The following is a 22,499-nucleotide window of genomic DNA, read 5'->3' as shown; positions in this document are numbered from 1 at the left end:
TCATGAGCCACTTCCCATCGCATCGTAACTTTATGATGGTCGCTCGATTCTGCCGGAATTACTTGGAACCTTTTGTATTTTCATTCTCATGGTATCGGAGATGTAAATATAGTCCAAGAGTGAGGTTGAGCCACTGCCTACCCATGTGGGTCTAACTGCTGAATCTTCTGTGAACAGCTCATTAGCGAGTATCATATCATGCCTATCCATTTCATTTGGCCATACTTGGGCTTTCAATTCCAGTTTTCCACCAGCTATCTTCGTTCCATCTGCATTAAATAAATGTATATTTAAGTCGCTGCATACTATTATTTCGATCTGGCGGTATTTTATCTGTAGAGCATCGATATTTGAAGGTACTGTGTCAATAAATATCGTCTTCGTGTATGGCGGCTGAACTCCAATATAGATTTACCAGAGCAAATCTTTATTTCTACTTTCCTGAGTTTTCTGTACTTGGTGTATCTTAGAAATTGTAGATAACTCTAGTATTGTAATTTGTGTGAATGGATTAGGGGTGTAAGATTCTAGTATTCTAAAGTTCGCCTCTGCTTTTATGAACGTTAGAAGGCCTGCTGATGGGCGGCACTTTGCTCTTAAAATCGCAGCATTCATCTTCGTTATAGAGCCGTCACATGTGAGCTGCTGTGCTATCCAAGTCTCTTGTAGACATATCGCATCAAAGGTCAGTAAGTCTGACTTGCTATGACCAAAAAGATGCCCTGAGCCCCTCGTATTCCATGAGCATTGGACTATAGATCGGGTTGCTGTAAATTTTCGTTGTTATTGTTGTATTTTTACTCGTTTTCTGGTGATTTGTTTTCCAGTACCTTCATGTTTTATGTCTCAGCTTTTTTCTAGTGGTTGAGTCAGTAATCTTGTGGCACTTGTGTAGTTTGATCTTCTTGTCAAGCCTTGAAAAGTATGAGATTGGTGGAAAAAATGTGTCACATTTTGAGATATCGAGATGGCATCTTGGCTTAGGTCATGTTTTGTCATTTTTTTTTTACTTGTTGGGCAGTCACTTGTTAGGCAACGGAATCCCAAGGTTCGCAATTGGCCAAGGCTATCTATTACTTGATCATGCGTACACTGCGTAGTCCGTTTCTCTTTCAAATGGAAGTTCTATTACAAAAATATCTTGATCGAATATTCTGGAGATTTGGAATCGCATGAAATAGACGCAAGGTGTTCGTTCAATTGAGGATTAAGTAATTATGTTTATTCACAATCCGTTCAATCCTCATCTTGTATGTCTCGTGTTTCCGCCGTGGATTGACAAAGATTGCCAATTTTTGGTGCTTGCAAAAGCTTTGTTGTTGGTGAGTAGAATGCTCATTTCCTGTCAATCTTCTAATTGGGCCTTGACAATGTTGGTTTATCGTGTGGTGCTGTCGACTTACTCGTCTACCTGGTGTATGATTCGGTGTCCATGTTTTGTCTGTTGAGGTCCATGTTGTAATTGATATCTCTAGTTCGATATCCAAGATGTCTTCACATAAGAGAATATAATTCTCTGTGATTATGGAGTGACCTTGCTCATATACATCTACAATGTACAATAATTCATCTTGTTCTTTGCTTAAGGTTCTCTCAGTTTTTTGACCAATGGCTGTACCTTCACTTTCTGCAGAGTAAGTTGACAAATTCATTAGTAAGTCCTGTATTTCATAATCTTCATCTTTTTTAGTCAGTTTCATACTTACTTAACAGGGCGGCTTTAGTAGCAGCCTTAGCAATGGGTTTGTTTGAACAGATCCGTTTATCTCTTAGTAATTGTGCTGACGTCTGGCTCGTAGGCAATGTCAGATTACATAGAAAAGCATGTGAGCCTCTCTTTGATGGTTTCCCTTTTTTCTTGGGTTTATTATTTCTCTGTATCAGCCTTTTTTCAATTTTGGAGTTTTCAGATTTTAAGGATGTTGGTTTGGGGTCAAATATTGCAAAGCTTTCAATGAAGGATTGGCTCGGTAAATTCTGTGTTCTTCTGTATTACATCAGGAATCTTTTTTTTTTTTTGTAGCGTCTTTCGTTTGACTATTTATTGAGCCAGATTGTTTTGTCTGACTAGGTTGCATAATGTTACCAGCCTCAAGGAGAGTTATAGTTGATGTAGATGGGATTAATTCAATTCCTTCTGGCACTTCGATTTGCGAAGTAGTAGTAAGTTGCTGTATGACAGTTGTTTTTCTACTAGTTGTGCATTTTGTAGTCCTTGTTTTGCTATTTTCGCATGCAGATTTCTTTGTGAGTCGTTATCATTTCTGTCATTGTTGCCTCCATGGAGACTTTATCGGCTCGATCGCTTCTTGTGATATCAAAGAGGTGCTCTTGCCATTGAAGAGAGGCTTCAGCCTCTATATCCAGTCTTTGCTGAACTTTCATTGCAAACGATTCTAGAAAGATTTGCTTGGTATGCACTAAGGCTAGCCTTTTAGGGTCTCAGCCATAGTTTCGTAAATTTCATGAAAGTTAATAATGCGTGTGTTGACGCTGTAATTAATGCATTTTGTAGGTCCAGCATCGTTGTTGGAATTGCTGGATATATTTTTTGTTGATCATTGGGACATTGGCAGTGCTCATGGGAGATCGCATTCGTCGATGTAATTTCTCTGTTGTTGTTGTTCTGGAGTCTGTGGCATAGGCATTGCATTTCTGTGTATTGGCTGGTTCGAGGATATTCTCGCCTGATATGGATCTGGTTTGTACTCCCAGCTCCTGGACGTCATTAGTGTTGGCCTATCGTTACAATCGTACCAAGGAGTTGACATCATTCCCTTTTCTCGAGATTAACGATTGATGCAGGCTTGTTGAAAAGCATATGCCGTTTTTTGTGATTTGACATCAGCGATTCTATTTCCATTATATCTAGAGAAAGTCTATCCACCCTCTGCCTCGCACCAATATGCATGTCAGTTGCAGACTCAGTAAAAGTGTTTTTTACTTGCTGAAGTAGAGTATCCATGGGCAACACAATTGTTGGACTGAAAATGGATTGATCTTTTGAAATCTGCTCTTTAGTTTTTGCACCAGAATACTTCAAATGGCAACAATATGGTGCACATGGCCAGCTATTCTTCAATATGTATACTACAAGTATGTGTTATGATTATTATCATGCCCCCATGGCATTGTGGTCCATTGGTTAGCTAGGTAGGGCTCATATCTATGCATAGGATGCTAATAAGAGGTATTGCTTTCTCAATGGAAGGGAAACCAGTATTGACAATCCCTTCCACATAGGACACGCTCCCAGTTTGAAGACAACGTTTATGAAGATTTAAGAGCATTTCTATTCTTTTGGGGATTTTCTATCCAATGCTTTAGTTATTGAAGATTATGCAGTTCAAGCTCACCTATTCTCTGCATTATTGAGTTGTGTGTCACCATACAGACCCTACCTTTTCATACTACCGGCCTATTATTACAGATTTATGGCATTTTGTTTGATAGTTAACACTCCAAAGCCCCCTACTCAGCTGAAGACAACTTGCCAATGTAAGTTTATCCTGGGCTATGTATCTTTACCACTGCACATTATGATGTATGGTCAGTTCTAATTGATTCTGTGAAGGCTGTAGTGGAACATAGGAGGCAGAGTGTTGGGCTTTAAATGAAAATGCCAATGAGGAGGGGGTCCAGAGAAGATTCTTGGGAAGGGGTGAGCAGTTGAGCCATGATGTAGAGGATAGATTTGTGTTCTATGCTTCTCTGTGGGGTCCTGTTTACCAATTAACCTCACTTTGTTCCATCATTCCTGTTAGCCTTCTCATCAGTTCTTAACACTGTTACCAAGCAGATCCGGACCCCCACCTGTGAAGGACGATGCAGTGAATGGCCGCCAGGAAGAGGAAATGAAGCAGGGCATGGCAGAAAAGAAGCAGACATTGTGCCCGATTCAGTGAATCTGGAATTATGGCTGCCATAGGGGTGACATCCAAGTGTTTGCTGGTGAGAGCCACACTAGCCAGTGACTACCAGTAACTGCTGTACTGGCAGAGATGTGCAGAGGCCTTGCATGAACTGTACTGCCAGCCGCATCAAAGTGAGTTTCTGGGGCACTTGTCCAAGTGCTCTGTATCACACAGATTCTGGGGAGAGATGACCACATAGTAGTTGGGTGGATCGTACCAATTTGCTGTGTGTGCACCCCTCGGGTGGTAGCTTCAAGGATGAGTTTGCATGAAGTACAAGAATGCATGAATTGCAATTGTTTGTTGAGCATGCACCGCCCCATGCGTTCCGTCAAGCCCTCTACCCATTGTGACATTGCTATATCCCAGAGCAGATTGATAAATGGTGAGGAACTAAGAGAGATTTCATTAATCCTTTGAGCAAAAGACACTGCACATGGCCCCATAAAGCAGAACAACTTGTAAACTGTAACAGCAGCGTGTCAACTTTTAATATGTGGCTGCCATATCCTTTATTGCTTGCTCCTGGATCCGTTGTCTAGTTCATCTCTTATTTTGCTTTCTTATGTTGATGTTTTATATTCGTGTTATATTAGCTTATTATGGTCATTTCTTTTTTCAAAGTAAGCAACTGTATTATCATCACTAGTCTTCTAACCTATGGTGAGTGATACTGAAATTCAGTGGGACTAATATAGAAAGTTGTTTGATACAAACATCACTATTGGTGTCAAGAATTGTGATGCTGAACATAAGAAAACGATATTGCCTAAATGGATTCCATTCCTTACTACCTCAACTGGTAGGAGAAAGGGCTGGTGATACACCACGCATGCTCTCAACAGCCATTGGTCTGTTGGAGGAGCACTTTGGTCCAAAAAGACACATAGTTCCTGATAGCCAGTTATTCTTTAGTATGTTGCAGTGTGCCAGTAAGTAGATACCCACATATGTTTTTAGAGCTATGGATGTTTGCTCTGATCACAGATTTGCTGATGTCCTAACAAGATGGTACAGGAGAGGTTGCTGTTACAGAAGGTCTTGTCTTTTGAAAGTGCCATGCGAGTGGCCGTGATGGCAGAACAATTTGCTAAATGCACTAAGGTACTCATTAAATCTGAGGGAATGGAGGTGAGCGCCATAATGAGAAGAATGGGTCTAAGCCCCATCTGATGGAACACAGAGCCACAGAATGCAAAAATGTGGGTGGGATGAGGGATGTGCCTGAAAAGGAAAAGGTTCTCCTGCTTCTGCCACGTGTAGGAATTGTGAATTCCTAGCTTTCAGCCATGTGTGGTGGCAGCAGGTCAGTGAGTAGGTGTGAAAAAAAAAAATAAATAAGCAAAGCAGTCAGGCAGGGAAGTGTGCAGATGGTGAGATGTGTTAGAGGTAGTCGACCATGAGGAGTGACCTCTTTTTTTTTTATTTGTGGTGAATGGAGAAACACTCCTGAGTGGTGGGTCACTCTTAGAATAATGTCGAATTCGGGGCCCCATACTAAATCGTAAACAAGGACACCTGGATTGGAATAGTGAGGAGTGCAGAAAAGTGGAAAGCATTGGACATCAATATGGAGTATAAGGAGGTGCACAAATCAAGGTTATTGCTTATGGTATTGCTGAAGAGATGCCCCTGCTCGGATGGCCACGCCAAAAAGGTTTCGATCAAGCTAATGGGTTAAAGGTGCTAATTCAGCGCCAGATAGGGGGGACGCACCTACCAACTAGGGGAGTAAAGAAGATACATGGAAGATTCAGCTAGAGGAGCGGAGGGACAACAATAGTACAATCACATATACGTGTAGTAGGATATCCCTCTGAGCGGGCTGGACCTGGGAGCTTTTCAATTTGAGACACATGACCAAAATGACAGGAATGTGCAAGGGGGGAGGAAGCTCAATGTACTCATATGGGAATTAAGACAGCCAGAACTGGGTGAGGTAACTGCAGGGCGGTCAGCCAAACAAGCCACCCTGCACAGTAGCGGGGAGGGTGGCTCTGTACCAGTGTGCCGCTCACATGACCGCTGAGGCCCATCGACAGGCAGCAGTGGGAAAGGAACACTGGGAGGACTAGTCAGACAGTAAGTTCCTAGGCTCTGATGAGGGGGCCAGCCCTCAAAGTATCTACCATAGAGGCCACGAAGGCCATTATCTAATAGGTATCATGTGAATGTTCCCTTTCCCACCTGCGGCAGGGTGTTTTGTGTCTCGTTCTCACCAATGGCAATATATTAAAGTTCCGGCGGTCAGCACAAATGTTCATTAATAACAAGATGTTTCCGGGTAGTTGTGAATAAAATGTGGTACCACATGGGGAAGGTGAGGTGATATGGAAACTATTGAACTGTTTGCTCTAATGACGCTTTCACTAATTAATGTTACTATCGACGAGGAGAAGGAGTTTGCAAAGCAATCAAATCCCTCGGAAGCACAGAAAGAAATAATCTTACAACATGCAAGTGTTGCTCCTTTCCTCTGCCTATTGTATTTCTTGTTATAAAACCGCTGTTCATAGTCCATTCAGATGCCAGCCTCTCGATCAGAGTGAATCCACTATTCTGTTTGATATTTGCTCACCCAGTTGTAGTAAACAGCATTGCTTCATGACCGGTTTGTGCTAAAATTTTTGGTTTTTATTATGCACCAATTGTCGGACCCCTGACTACATTTTTGGAGGCCCCAGCGAGCTATCTTAGTCCTCTCTAAACTACTGAGCGTATCCACGCTGCCCTCCCTGGGGGCACGGGTCTGGCGACCGCAGACCTATTGACAGCGCATCACTGAGGAGGCCCAGATGCCGAGTTTGGGAATGTCTGCCAGGTCCCGGGAGCCGTTGCACGTTTCAGTGCAAGGGCGAGCCTGTTGTGCAGGCTCAGTGCTAAGGGGACTCAAGAGTATCCAGGACGTGAGTATAACTGTGCTAGAAGACGCTGCACAACAGCAGGTGTATGCTAGCAGAAAGGGGATGGATAGATTGTTTATGGTGTATAGGGTGCATCCTCGAGAGAAGGACAACGATTGGCCGTATTAATGTAGATATTAAAGCATACCACCCGATAGCGAGTGGGCGCTGGTGTGAGCATGCATATGGTACAGCAGGAGGGGTGCGTGGCATACTCTGTTAGACAGGAGTGGCGCATAGTACAGGTGATTGTATAGTTGCGTCATTGGGGTATGAGTTGTGTTGGTTTTATCTTGTATAGAGGGACATGCATGTGGTAGCTAGCGTTATTGAATGGTGAGGGTTCGTGGTGGACGAATCAGCACCCAGAGGTATCTTGTGTAAAATAGAAGGGTTTTCGCCTTATTAGCACCAGGCGTGTTGGGCCTGTGGACAGGGCCAGTGTGAACGAGTGGAGTGGTTGATTGGGGCTGTGGAGAGGTCCAGAGTGAGCATTGAAGGGTGTGCTTGGCAATAAAGGAGGGGGGAAGAGTTGGGGAAATAGAAAAAGGGGAAACAGGGTAGTGGAATCAAAAAGAAAAGGAAATAATGCATATATGGAGAGCCCTTTATGCCATATGTTCCGCAAATTGCCCCAGTGTCAGGATACAATATTAAAATACAACTTCCAGTGGGCAGAGGAGATTGCAGGGCAGTGTTTCCACATATGGCCAGGAGAGGGGGGTTTGACAGTAAAATAATAGAGAATACATTCTCATACCAGTTAACACAATATAAAGGCTTGAAGCTAAAAACCAGATAGAATATATTGGGTCTCTGGCAACTATAAGAGGAGACTAATGAGGACACATTAAAGAAGGAAGGTGTGACAGAGAGGGGACGGACCAAGCTCTCCACCCCTGCACTACAGGTTATATCCCACTTTACGACCAGCCACAGGGTACACCAATCCACGGTAGGAAACATCTAATAGAGGGGGGAGAAAGCACAGGGGAAAATGAGAAGGACGAACAAAGAGAGGAAATGCATACGCAAAGCGAAAGGAAATATCTAGCAAACATCGAAATGAACACGCGCCAGCAAGTGGATGCATTGTTCAGTGAAGCAGAATGGGTGATCGAAGAGGAGATGAGGAGGAAAGACAAGGCGGAATGGGTATCAGGAAGAATAAAATTCAAATTAGATTGGGAGGACAGAGAAGAGGAAACAGGAAAAGACGTTGAGGGGGATAAGGGAGACATAGCATCAGATGAATGGTTAATAGGAAACAAATGGATTGACAGGGAGAGTGATGAATGGACACCCAACAAGCTAAGGAGAGAAGGGGAAGGAAAGAGCGGGAACAACAGAACAGAGACATTTGCGGTAGGGATTAGTCCACCTCCTTACGCAGTAGGACGAAGAAGGTACAATTGGGGATAACCCAAGTTGTCAGGGAAGGAGGGGCAGGGCCAAAAACACAGATAATGCAATTTTTAAAGAAGGGATAAGGAGGACGCCATTATGTGCCCTGACAAACAATGGACCGGGATAACTTAATATGTAGTTTACTTTCTCTCGTAACCAGTGTCCGTAAATGAATACAGGCACTAGAGAAAAAGACAGTAGGGGTGACGCTGGCCATGGGGGATATGCAATGTTTGTTTGCCACAATCATAGTAGAACAGGCAGACAAAATCTGGAATCAGGTGGGCTACAAAGGAGTGAAATTTAGCACATATGCTCATGACAGAGCTCCATTTAACAATTGTCGAGCACATGGCTGGGAAGTTCTAAGAAGCATGTATCGCCACAGCTATGACCTGGGGACAGTGATGATTCACAAAATGAAAGGAGAAGATGATCCGCCAGAATAAGTGAAGATAATTCAGGATTTATGGACCCAAGAGACACACAGGTTCTGGTATGAATGTATACCATTGTTCTATCACATACCAGTGAAAGGATTGTCAACAGAAGTACACCCATTCTTAGACAAGATAGTGGGCATAGCAGCCAAAAGCTGGCCTGAAATTGAACTGGAATTCAGGCCACAATAATGCACTATTGTAAAAAGAAGCAGAAAAACGAGAGGCAGGCAGTGGAGAATGCTGCGAAGGCAGAAATCAAATTAGCTTAAAAGAAGCTTGCTAAATACGCTAAGGGGAGGAGTACTGTTAGTGCCATACGCTGCATCAGTGGCACCAACACTGCAGGGAGGGTTCCCCGTCGGACAAGCACTGCAACAAGCACTGCAACAAGGTGGGTACATGCAGCCACAGTATGGGCCACAATGGTGAATACTACCAAAGGGGAACTACATGCATGGCTGATACCTCCCTATGGGAAAGGAAGAGGGTTTTTCTGCACAGAAGAGGGGGGTATCGAGGAACAGTGTACAGTGTCAGTTTTTGCAAACGGTACAGGCGCAGGCTAATCGAATAGCGCAACAGCAATGACTCCCAATGGCAGCAGGTACCACAGAGTCCTCCAGTGCAGATACAAGCACAGCAGGGGTGTGTGCCGCCCCAAGGACCAACCAGCGTTGACCGAACCACCCACAGTAGCAGGGGTAACAACTGTGGTGCTAGGGCAAAATGTGGTGCCCCACTACACAAGAGTCAACGTGGTAGGGGGGAATCACTTTCTCTTCCCACCGAACAACACACAGCAAAAGGGGGGCCCACAGAAAGTCTGAGCGTTTCCAGTCATAGTAGTAAATGACGACCCTGAAGAGGAACCCGAGGTGACAATGAAAATAGGACCCATAGAGTTCATTTCTCATAGATACAGGAGCAACCGAATCCTGCATTAGAGAGAGGGATTCCCACTATGTAATATAATAAAGTCATGGGGACACAGGTGTTTTCTGGGGCGATGGTTGCGATTCCAGTAACAAATGATTCACCATTAACTATATGGACTCAACATCTCGGAGCTGCCTTACTATACTCCAAAACCACACCCATCAACATTTTGGGGAGAGATTTGCTCTGTAAATTGAATGCAACTATATCATTTGCAGGCAAAGGGATGGTGTGCTCCAAGCCCGGCATTTACTATGCCCGGTGTGAGATACCAGAAGGTGTCTCACACGCTGCTCCCCATGGATCTCTCTCTCTCAGGTGGCCAGGGCACGACCATCGCCTTTCGATCCAGACCCTGGGTGTGGACCAGTGCGGGAGGATCACCTGGGTGAGGGTTCCTCAGGGAGTGGGAGTGATCGTGAGACGCGGTATCCCTCTCTTCCCTGTAACACCTTTACCCCATCCTACTTGATGGGATATTTAAAAACTCAACCTCCCCATCCCACAATTTTCCTGCACAAACGCTTTTACACAGGCATGGCGCTCTGGGAGAAAACACTCGCACCCAAGTCATGTACCTGACATGTGCCAATACTATGGTCGGGCCTGGTCAGGCAATTATCGACAATCACTCACACCTGACTTCATTACACTTCCCCACACGGATATGTGGCAGAGCACGAGAGCACACTCTGAGCGAGTCAAAACACACAAAGGTACAGCAGTTTAGAGTCGGCAGCTGAACGAGGGGAGAAAGACGACCATACACAAGAGGTTTGTGCCAGGGGCAACACCCTTGATCTTTTTGAGAGGAAGCCATTACTTTCAAGAAACCTTCAAGGCAGAAACCGTAAAACCAGGAAACCAGGCTGAAGAATCCTACATTTTGTGTCGCAGATGCCATAGATCCTGCTGCATAACTGACCAGGGCGGGGAGGAGCAGCACACGCTGTAGTATTTTCCTTGCCTAGAACAAAGAAGCGACAGAGAACATCACAACCGGTGAGTTGGGGAGACCGATGACAGACCGGCTTGTGTTGAAGTCAAGGTTGCAAGCGTCAACTTTGTAAAATGAGCACCGAAATGAACATTGTTAAACACGTGTGATGAAAGGCGCGAGTGAAGCTAAATTGCTGGTGAATATTTCAACATTAGAAGGAAAGATATAATACTGTTCACAGAGTGGTCCGGCACTGTGAATGTGCTCAGTCGAAGGGCTCTGTATGGTCTCCTGACAAAAGAAACAAAAGTAGAAGATTGATGTTAAGTGTAAATTGTGTGAAGTGAATCGAAGTGTTCGTGCGACGGTTTAAGCAAAACCCATCGCACAATCGAAAGTCTTCGATAGTGGTATCAAAAATGATCTGAGGGGGACTCGTGGTCCGAGCTCGAAGGAGGGAGACCAGTCTTGAAAGTGAAAACCCTGACAAAGGAGAGAAACTCATGTGTTTTGTTTGTTACATCAGGACTTCTGCAATAAGAGACTGTCATTGCGAGAGAGACTTTGGTGGAAGGCCCTGATGCCCATGTGTTGAACTGCTAACTCGTGGCCAAGAAGCCAGAGTGTGTGTGAAGCCTGCACGGGTGCCGCCTTGTCCCGTGCTGAAAACATGGGGAATGGTAGACAACTGCTCAACTATCCTGTGATATCATTTCTTGAACACTTTTCTTTTGCCTACATTGTTATCCAACACCATTTTGTATTTAGAAATAAGGATTGGCAATAGGTTTATTAGTGTAGGCCCTTTTATTTTAACATACTCCACTAGGACTGCGTTATTATTTGATAGTCGTAGCTTGGTCCCATCTTTAGATTCAGGTTTAGACAGGCTTTCTACCAACCCATTGAATTTCAATGAACACCCTTGAACTGTGATCACTTGTGTCTGTCTTCACTGTTTGATACCATGCCTTCCTTACAATAGGTAGCAGCTCTTCTCTTGGGGAAGACACGTGCAAAGCACCCTGCGAGCACAGCCAGTATATCACAGCATGTTCCTATACAGGGTTGAAGTCCTGCTAGGATGGGTCCCGGTAATACAGAGGAAGATGTTCGGCTGGCTTCGGAATTCCTATTCAGACCACAGTGCCAGAAAGAAGATTTAAAGGGGAAAATAAATGGTGTTACCGTTGGAAGAAGTAGTAATACCCAAGGACATGGTGATTCTTTGTGGCACAGATGATTACATGCAATGGGAAACAGTGCTCTGCATTGATCCCACATTGACAATTACAGGAGTGTCGGACGAACAACTGTTCACCAATGAGAAGGGATGAAGGAAAAATGATGGTCCAGTTACAGATACCATGTCCAGTCCAGGTAGTGGAAAAACTGGTGCCCATTCTAACACAGTTAGTGAAGAAGAAGAACAAGCTATGGGTAAAGGGACCTCTATGTAGGGGTAGTGAAAGGGATTGGGGCGCTAAAAATAAAAATGAAACAAGGGGCCCTGCTGCCCCAGATAAGACAATACCCATTCACCATAGAAGCAGATGAGGTGATATATTCCACTCTGCACGCATTATGTCAGCAAGGCTTAATTCAGACATCAACCTTCACCTGCAACACAGCAATCTACCCAGAAATGAATCAAAATGCGGATTGTGGCGTTTCAATCAGGATTTGCGTCCCCTAAATAAAGTGGTAGAAGCAGAATTTCATGTAGTTCCAAACCCCGCCACAATATTGTGCAATACACCAGCACAGGAAAATTACTTCAGTCATTGACTTAAAAAAGCCTTTTTCTGTCTACCCTTGCACCCTGATTCAAGATATTAAGGGGTGTTGTGAATGGCCCAGTATCTTCAATAGAATAATACGAATTGATCTATGCAACATGCAAACATCAATTTCAGTAATTCAATATTTAGATGACCTGCTAATATGCAGTGAGACAGACGACTGTAGAACAGACTCAGTGCACAGTTTGTCACTATTCGCAGAAAAAGGGTACAAGGTGGATAAGGAAAAATTACAGTACTGTCTCGAAGAGGTAGTGTATTTGGGACAAAAATCTCTTTGAAGGGCAAAGAATAATGCCTGAAAGAATACAGGCCATTCATTCAACCGCTCACCAACGGATGGTGAAAGAAATGCAAAATTTCCAAGGTTTATGCAGAGCCTGGGTATTTGATTATCCCACATTCACTAGACCCCTCCTCCAGGGCCATACGGAAGCACAGAAAGAGAAGAGGGTCATAAAATGGACATCTGACATAAATGAGAGTTTCGCAGAACTAAAAAATACACTAGCGCATGCACCAGTGTTAGCAGCACCAAACTATAGCGCAAAATTCTATTCGTTCTCGCTTTCAGATGGCTCAGGGATGACAGCTGTTCTCACACAAAAGAAGCCACAGGGGCATCAACCACTAGCTTATTTCAGTGGAAGCTTAGACCTAGTAATGCAAGGACCCTTCCCTTGTGGACAATCACTTGCAGCTGCAGAGTTTGCAATTGAGAAGGCATCAACGATTACCGTGGGGTGTCCCGTAGTATTATACGTGCAACACTCATTATTCGCTGTTCGGGCAAAATAAAAAAGCTCATTGACCGTCATGGGGTTATGAGGTCATACTGACAAACCCAGCCATAGAGGATGTAAGGTGTTGGTGTAAACCCAGCAGTCTACCTAGCAGAACCAATAGAGGAAGGGGTTTGCATACATGACTGTGCAGCACACATGGACAGAATTGAAGGGGATGTGTGGGTACAAGAGGAAAAAATAGCAGGGGCAGACATGGTCTATATTGACGGCTCCTCAAGTATTGACCCAGAGACAGGAAGGAGATATACTTGCGTGGCAGTGGTATGCTGTATAAATGGAGAATGTGTAATAGCATCCCAGCAGTGGCTACCATTGCGTTATTCAGCACAGGCAGCAGAATTGGTGGTGTTAAGAGCACTAAAAATGATGGTGGGTCATGCAGCAAATATATTTTCTGATCCTGCCTAGGTCACATCAACTATCCATTCCGGACTGGCATGGTGGGAAACGAGGGAATTTAAAAGGAAGTGATGGTTCTCCTGTACAACATGCAGAACTATTAAAGGAATTCATGTAGGCGTTAAAAGCTCCTGTAGAGCTGGCAAGAATATTATGAGCTGCCCATTCAGGAAAACAAGACAGGGTGTCAATGGGGAAAGAAATGGCTGACAGCAGCAAAAACAGCAGGATATTTACCGGTGGAAGGGGGAGTGTTGAGATACCCAGTGGAAGGGGAAAGGGTGCCACTGATCACAGTGGAGAGAAAGAAGAGTGGGGAGGAAGAAAGAGAGGAAAGGTTGAATATGATACACAGAGGGTGTTCACTATCACCAACATACCTGATTTGGCGGCAGATAAGCACAGGGAAGCATGTGCTGCCCAAATAATTGTTAAATGTAGCTTTAGAACAGCTCCATTTCCCCACTCATGCATCCAAAGAGAGCATAGCAGCAGAGCTGAGTGATGGATGGTATGTTCCAGACATGCATGAGTTAATGAATTTGTGGGAAATTGTATGGTTTAAAAAGTTTTTCTGTCTGGTCACACATTGAGAACCTTAAGGGGAACAATAACACAGCCGGAAAGGCCCTTCCGCCACTTGCTTATCGACTATGTCGACATGCAAGAGAGATGTGCCCCCTACAGGTACCTAATATTAGTAGTGAGTCAGTTTTCACGCTGGCTTGAGGCAGGACCCTGTGCAAAGAATGATGCCAAATCCGCATCTAAGTTTCTAGTAAGGGGAAGTATTCCCAAGATGGGGGGCGTATGTGGCCAGATCAGATGAGATGATGGTCAGCACTTCTCCAACGATCTCTTTGAGAAGATAACGTGTCCCCTGGACATTAAACACAAACTTTGCACAGTTTATTGGCCGTAGGCAAATGGGATTGTGGAAAGGATAAATGGCCTAGTAAAAGAGCGCTTGGCTAAGCTAACCAATACTACGTCAAAATGTAGCTTTTTTGCCTTTCTGTTGCACTCTTTGCCCTCCGTAACACACCATCTGCGGATCACCACCTGACTCTGCATGAAATTGTAACGGTGGAGAATGCATGCGCCTGTCCCTCCTCCAAGTTCAATATCAGACGCTAATCCTAGTTACATTTCCTGCCAGGTCCATCAATCCACAAGCGCGCCAACCAGCATTGAAGAGAGTGCACAAGCATGTCCACACACAGACACTCTACCCGGGTGACAAAGTCCTCATTCGAAACGCAGTGAGAAAGTGCCTTGTTTTTGTGGCCCGTTTGAAGTAATTTCGCAACACCCACAGCAGTGAAGATAAAAGAACCTCATGCTTGAATTCATCACACCGATGTTCGAGGGGATACCAGCAGCATGTTGGAAAAGGGGAGGAGTGTCTTGATGGGAAGTATAACCCAATTTACATTAACACTTTGTACTATAATATGATGTTGCAGGAAACCCACAATGGAAGGAAAAAGAAAAGGGGCTGAGATTGATGAGAAGAGTGGGGCAAGTAAAAAATATTATACTGATCTGCAACTTTGTTTTCTGTCTTTTTCTTTTCTGGTATTTAGTACATAAGGATAAACTGAGCCCATCATCTGGTGGTGAGAGGGAAACACGCACTAAAAGAAGTGTGCCTTGCACACTGAAATTATTAAACACTGTCGAGGAAGGAGTGGATCTAGCCTCAGACACTTTATGGTATAGGGAAATGAAGAAAGTTGGACGCCGGGCAGCAATGATACCCGTTACGTGTGCTCACCGATTCCACGTTTCGCCGGAGCGCCAAAGCAATTTTTGCCACAAGAGATGACAGCAGAAGAGGTAGGGTGTCTGGCACATCTGGCCTTATGCAGAACCAGGGGTATGTTCCAGGGACATACGGTAGAAGTAAAGTGGATTGATGAGGGGGAAGAGGTGTACAAGGACAATTTTATACAACTAGAAAGCATGGCCCAGGAGGAGGAAAAGAATGACCTGGTTCTGGAATATGTAACAGAGTGGGCTCAAAAGGGAAAACAGGTGGCTGCTGTCCCTAAAGGAATATATTGTAAAACCTCCACAGGGTATTATGTGCCATGATGCCACACCATGTCCTTCATGCAAATCCTGGGTTCGGTGCTACACAACGGGAAATGGGAAACGGGGATGGCACAGTGCCATACAGAAGGGTTAGTGGGCTTTGATTAAACGGGCGGTCTAGAAAATTTATGGTAGATGTAAGAACATTTGGAATGGTTATATACATGCTTTAACATTGATAAATGAAAATACACGTCCAGAAAAAAAGCCTCTGACACAATATTTTCTGTTTTAGAGCCAATGGAACTATAATGCTGGGGATGAATACAAGCTGCACGAGGTAGATGGACATTGCAGTGTTGCAGAAGGGGACCGCTGCTGTGATGGACTGGTTGTGTGGGACAAGAGCATACGCCCAACTACCACCACATTGGAAGGAAATTTGTGCACTGGTGACTCTTCAAAGCCTCACATTAGTTGTTCCACGCGAAGACTTGACACCCCTCAATGGGTTGTGCACGGCTAAGGAGAAAACGGCAGCAGAGAATAACAAACCAACATAAGGTAACAAGGAAGAAAAGGTCCAGTGCAACTATATCTTGGCAGACTCCACCAAGAGCTTAGAGAACATTCCATCTCATTTGAAACTGTTCAGTTCAGCATCTGTTTTCTTCACTTCTCTCCTGGTATCCGGAGTACAAGCTGCGGCCAATGCAAAACAGCTGCAGATAACTGCTACAAACTGCTCAAATTGGCAAATGCGGAATTCCAAGATGGCGGCTCGATAAGGAGAATGTGTTTCAGCACGCCCCGTCCCCCTCCAGCAGCCTTTACCAGAAACGGCACAATCCACTTAAAAAAACAGAGCCCCCAGTCTCACTGGGAATAGCGCTGAACCGGGACACCACGAAAAGCGCAGCACACTGGGCACATACGCTGTGGGGGAAAACGACCACCTTGATGCAAACCCACGGCGGCGGGAGTACACCAATCCGGTCAAGCGGGGCCTCGCAGGCAGACTCGGCTTTCCGCACAGGGTGCCTATGGCACAGAGCCAGGCGGACCACAATTGTAGCCAGGGGTGACACAAAACCGGCGCCCCTCTCCACAGGGCATCCAGAAGATCAGCTGCCCCCCAACCAGCACGGGACAGCAACCCGCCACTCCAGTGCTGGTAGATGCCGCAACAACGGGACTGCAGCCGGCGAAATTGAAGGTGCGCCAAGGATTGGGCATGCAACACCCGCAAGTAAGGTGAGCGAGGTGGCAGGGTGGAGAGACAACATGCCACTCAAGGGGACGCAATGAAGCCCTGTCAGCCCCACTGGGATTGTAAGCATCAGGAGCCTCCAGGCGGCAAACCACTGAGGTAAGTGCGCGGCCGTCCAAGGTGTGCACATAGTTATGTGATCCGGAGCTCGCCCCCTGCGTCCCAACACATAGTGAGAACGCTATCCAGAGCCGATTACCTCCCAAAAGGTGCACTGACCCACGGACACAGGAACAATAAGGGGGGGCCCCGAAACAGAGGGTCACAGGCTGAGGGCCCTCGCTGCAGCCACCTGGTGCCCTAAGCTGCCAGAGACCCGACTCGCACGGCAGTTGTGCTCTAGCAGACTGCGCCTGCACAGCGGATATAAAAGGGACCCCACTCCACAACATACTCACCGCCCCCTGGGCCCCGCTCCCCGCACTGCCTCCCCCCACAAGAGGATCACAACATGGATTGACCTGGCGGGAAGAAGTGGGGGCCCTGGGAGGCAGCCTTATAAAGGAAGAACGCCTGGACACAGACCCTAGAGGCGCACAGCAGACAAGTATTACAGTTTTGGCCATTGCAGGAGAGACGGGGGATCAGCCTTGAGAGCTAGCACCCCCAGAAGCTCTTGAGAACCACCCACAATGTCAGGAAGCAGAGGAAAATCAGCGGGACCCAAGAAACTCCCTGCTACCACCCCTCGGGAGGGCTCTATCCAGCGCTGCTGGTTCAGAGAGCCCGAAGGGGACCCCTTTCAAGCAACACAAGAAGATCAAAACCCGCGGACGGAGGGCCCTGGCTTGTTGTCCCCCACAAGGGCGGCCAGAAAGGCAGACATGGAGACCATCCTCCAGGAGTTTCAAAACAAAATGACCCATGCATTTCAAGCTCAATTCACGACCTTCATGAGGGAAATGAAACAGTCCATCGCTGAACTGAGGATGGATATCACGGATCTGGGGGAGCGTACAGATGCTACAGAAAGAGCCCTACAAAAGGTGTTGGCGGACACCCGAAATATGGACATAGCTCTAGAAGAACTTACCATATCAAACAACAGTGCAAGGACCTGGAGAACAGGTCCCGCAGATCAAACATCTGAATGCGAAACCTGCCGGAAACCGTGAAGGACCCAGATCTGAACAGTGTGGTCACCCTAATCTTTGAAAGCCTCCTTGATAAAGATCTGGTTGGTGACATCCCGATGGACAGGGTCCACAGAACCGGCCCTAAGAGACCATGGGACGTAGTGGCAGCACTGGCCAGATACCCGCAGAAAGAAGCGATGATAACTTTGGGATCTGGATCGGAACAGAGGACGAACTAACACAATTCTGGCAATATCTAAACGGATGTAATGAAAGGATATTTCCCAATAGAAATCGGAAACCCTTCAGTCAATTTCCTGGATGTCACCATTGAACTGAGCGAAAATGGATTTAACACTCAAATCTATAGAAAATCGACGGATGTTAACAGCACATTGCACTACAGCAGCTTCCACCGCAAACATCTTAAGGAAAATCTATCCTATAGCCAACTATTGAGGCTGAAAAGGATTAATCTGACTCAGACAAACTACAAGAAGAATATGAGAATCTGAAGTCTAGATTTGTGGAAAGAGGCTTCCCTGAAGACACACTGAATAAAGACATTCTAAGAACAAACACACAACAATGTGAGGAACTCCTCAAAGGCAACACTAAGAAGGGAAATATAAACCTCATACACACACTCAAATATACTAGTCAGAGTTTCCTGGTGAAACGGATAATTCACAAAAATTGGGATCTTCTCAAATCTGACCCAACACTCAACAAACTTTTTCCAGAGCCATCCATGATTGGCCTTCAAAAGAGAACAGAACCTCAGGGGCACATTTCTCAAAGCTGAGAAACCGAAACAACAATCACAAAGCACTTTGAGCAGTTAGAAACGCAAGACTTTTGCCTGCCTTAACTGTTAACACCGCTCAAGCATAATCAAAGGTGACCACATCCGCCACCCGAACACTGGTAAAAAGATAATGCTTAAACATTTTGCCACTTGCAACACCAAGAATGTAATATATGCATTGCGCTGCCCTTGCGGCAAATATTATGTGGGTAAGACTACCAGAAAAGCAAAGGACATGTGGATGGAACACAAGGCCAGCATTAGGACCGGTAACACCAAGTCACCAGTCTTTAGATATTTTAGGGACAACCATCATAATACCTCCCAAATGAGAGTAGTCACCTCAGAAGTAGTACACTCACTCCCTAGGGGAGGGGATTTACCAAAAATCCTATCACAAGAACTATTTTCAATCCATAGATTGGATGCCATGACACCGCTTGGCATCAATGAAGATTATTATTTGGGTCCTTTTTTGCAATTTCTCAAGATGAGGAAATGATGTTATAATGATGTGACTGCTTCCCTTGTTTCCAACTAACTTGATCACCCATAATATACTTTATCTATTAGGTATATAGATTGTACACCCAGTATGGGTTAGTGTTAAAATGCTATATGGTTATCATCAAAATCGAATTAGTACAGCAACAATATGGTTTTCTATGTAATTCCCATTGACCAATGTCACTACATTTATTTGAGCTATATGTAGAACTGGGGAGACTACTTTATCATATGTTGCCTTAAACCTTCTTTATACTTAACTTGGAAGTACTCCGGGATAACCATGGCAGTATCCTATGAGGGTTATCCCATAGCATCTTTCTAATAATGCATTAAACCACAGTGATTACGCCTCAGTCTTCAGACCAAGCACTACAGTTACCCCATAGATAGGCTCGTTTCCATCTTCATGGTTTAATTACAAAGGGACATTAGAAGAACAGAGGTGATAATAGCCTACCCATACTAAAGAGTCAAAAACAATCCCATGACCACACGAATACCCATATTGTCATAACAGTCGAGATCTTTATTTTCCCCTTTTTAAGACATAGACTCTACATTGTACATCTCTTAAATAGTATATAGATTGTTGTGCCATAGCTGCTTCACTTGATCAGTAGATTTGTGTTCGAATTCTAACTTCATGCATCCTTATGTCAGTCATTACACCAATGAACTGAAGAGGCTAGGTTTATTTACTTTACATAAGTATATGCCCCATTAGAAAGTCTTCACACACTTGTATAGTATACATACAAAATTATTCCTTCGGGCACGATAACTAGTTACCAATGCATACCAGACATTGGTGTGGGATGGGGACGCGGGCTTAATACATATGTTCTGGGTGTGTGTCCGAGTGCGAAGGTTTTGGATGAGATTTGAACAAGCCTGCAGGAAGGCTGGCATAGCTAGATACGAGTGGTCACCAAAGGAATGCCTGCTTGGAGCATTCCCCAGAATCAGCAAATATAAAGATGTGCTTAAGTTTATGGATATGGCATGCATACTGGCCAAAAGAGCTATTGTAATAGCCTGGAAATCAGCTGGAGGTCCACAATACACAAGATGGCATAGTGAATTTGAGCGCTGGGCTGAAGCGGAAACTAAGGTGTGGATGGATGGGATGAACAGAGCAGGAACTGATGGGAGCGATAAATGTGACATCTGGAAGGTGCTGATCTGGGACATGTTTCACCCGTCGGATGATAAACCCCCCTGAAGATCAACAACATGACTGAACAGTATTTATCCTAAGATTCCAACGTAGCTTGAATAAAACCTAGCTTACTGGATTGATGCTATTGTGAGCAGTGAAAGGGAAATGAGAGCTGGGCTTCTGGTCTAGTATTGTGCACACCAACAGGCTGGGAAAGACGCAAGCACAGCCTCATTCAAGCTGCACGGCCGGACCTCGCAGTCAACATTAACGATTTTCGGTGCCGCGGTTAAGTCACCGCGCACAGTCCCTTTGTTTTATTATTTTTTCTTTCTTCTCATTTACATGAGCAACGGGTGTAAATAGATATTGCTCACTGTGACACTCACGTTATTGTATGGCAACTTCACGGGGAACCAATAAATCACAGCAAACTTCCCATATCATGAATAATGTCCATCATTATTTATTATATTTTAATGAATACATGACAGAATGGTGCTAGGCAACATTCCGTTTTGCTATTCTAGGTAGAAAACGATGTACCCTTTCTATATGTCGGATGCCCATACCGCACCTCCAGCAATCAGCCAATAATTTGCTGACTGTGATTCTTCATCTACAAACAAAAGTAAGTTTATTTTCACATCTACCTACTTTTGCAATTCCACAAATTTAATCCAAAACACATGACTTCAGTTGCATATGCATCAACTATTTTTGCTGCACTCAAATAGAATTAACCCAAGACAAAATCTTTTTGTCTACACTAGATTACCGAAGGTTACATATTCCTGTCCGAGTTCGGAGCTGTTTCACTACAAGAACCCACCAGGCTCCTTGTGATCATTACACATTCAGTTTCAAGGTAGGACATTCTCCCTTTGTATTAATGTGTCAACCTTTTCATCATTAAAACTCCGGTGATCAAAATGTAATTGGCAACACTCATTTATCCATACAGTGCGCAGCTGTTTGCTGTCCTAGACATCCCGAATTTGATGTGACACGTTCGCCCGCCACAATGTGGACCTGTGTCGAGTAATTTTTGTCCGGGAATTCCCCCAGTAGCATTGGGTAAGGGTTGTTCCGGACATCTATTTCTAATTAGGAGTTTTTTTATGTTCAATTTTGTCATTTTCTTTGCCCTTGGACCCTAACTTAACATACTAAGAGATGCAGATGAGAAAATAGCAACACAAAACTAAATATTCTTTCTTATGTTTTAAAAAAACACTCATTGTGTTTTTTGTCTGCTTCCCCTAGGGACTACTTCTTTCCACTCTGCCCCGAGGAAGGCATTTTCAGACTTTGAAGGCCGACAGGTGGCCCCACCGAAACTTAAATTCGGTCCTTGATCGCTCGAACTCTTTCTTTAGGCTCCCTTAACTTAACTCATCCTGGACCCTATCCAACATTGGTTTGGATATTTGTTACTGTAGAATTCTATGTAGGCAGACCTGTTATTCAACATTTACTGTTTGTTCTTTCATTATTTATGTACTGACACTTGTTTTTTTTTTTACATTCACCGTCTACCTTGTTAAAAAATGTTTCTCATGTATTGAGATATACTTTTTCATTTTATGGCAATGTATATTTTCTCTGTTGTTCCAGACTTGTAAATTGATTTACGAACCATTCATGAACTTACGAACCATTTATCACTGCACTTTTTATGTTTTTTGTTGTGAAGTTGTTTTTGTTGTTAAAAAATGTTTTTCGTTGTTAAAATACAAAGATTATATATATTTGTATTGTTTACTTGAATTTTTGTCAACTATCATTGAAACTATTTTGTATACATCAGACTTTTTGTTTGTTATTCGCTCTCTCTTATAATTAAGTTTTGTTCAAAAGGGTAATTTAATTAGGATATCTTTTGATACCAGCCTAGAATAAGTATGAGGTTTTATTATTTTTGATTCACTTTACAGCTTTTTGGATTCCTTGTTTTTCATTATATTAGTCCCCCACCATAGCTGTAGCACTTTAAAAGGGGCAACCCACATTTGTAGTTTGGAAAAGACACAATGCTTGACGAGTGAAGAAAGTTGTTTGGTGTATGTTGTTGTTACCAATATAACGT

General features: G+C 44.2%; 1 protein-coding gene across 5 annotated transcripts in view; it reads left to right on the top strand.

Annotated features, from left to right (window-relative positions):
• The window catches only part of ZMYM2 (zinc finger MYM-type containing 2), a 2,192,903-nt gene that overhangs the window by 2,098,213 nt on the left and 72,191 nt on the right, over positions 1-22,499 (top strand). Inside the window, exon 22 of one of the 5 annotated variants that reach the window (XM_069640241.1) lies at positions 21,184-21,341. The exons of the other annotated variants lie outside the window; for them this stretch is intronic. Within the exon in view, the coding sequence (XP_069496342.1) occupies positions 21,184-21,326 (143 nt within the window). The 3' untranslated portion in view covers positions 21,327-21,341. Of the gene's footprint in view, positions 1-21,183; positions 21,342-22,499 lie in introns of those variants that run through there. 5 annotated transcript variants of the gene reach the window in all.

Source organism: Ambystoma mexicanum, chromosome 7q, assembly GCF_040938575.1.
Source record: "Ambystoma mexicanum isolate Mex_15411 chromosome 7q, UKY_AmexF1_1, whole genome shotgun sequence".
NCBI lineage: Eukaryota > Metazoa > Chordata > Amphibia > Caudata > Ambystomatidae > Ambystoma > Ambystoma mexicanum.
Note: the sequence above shows the minus strand (reverse complement) of the source record. Positions and strands in the feature narration are given on the sequence as shown.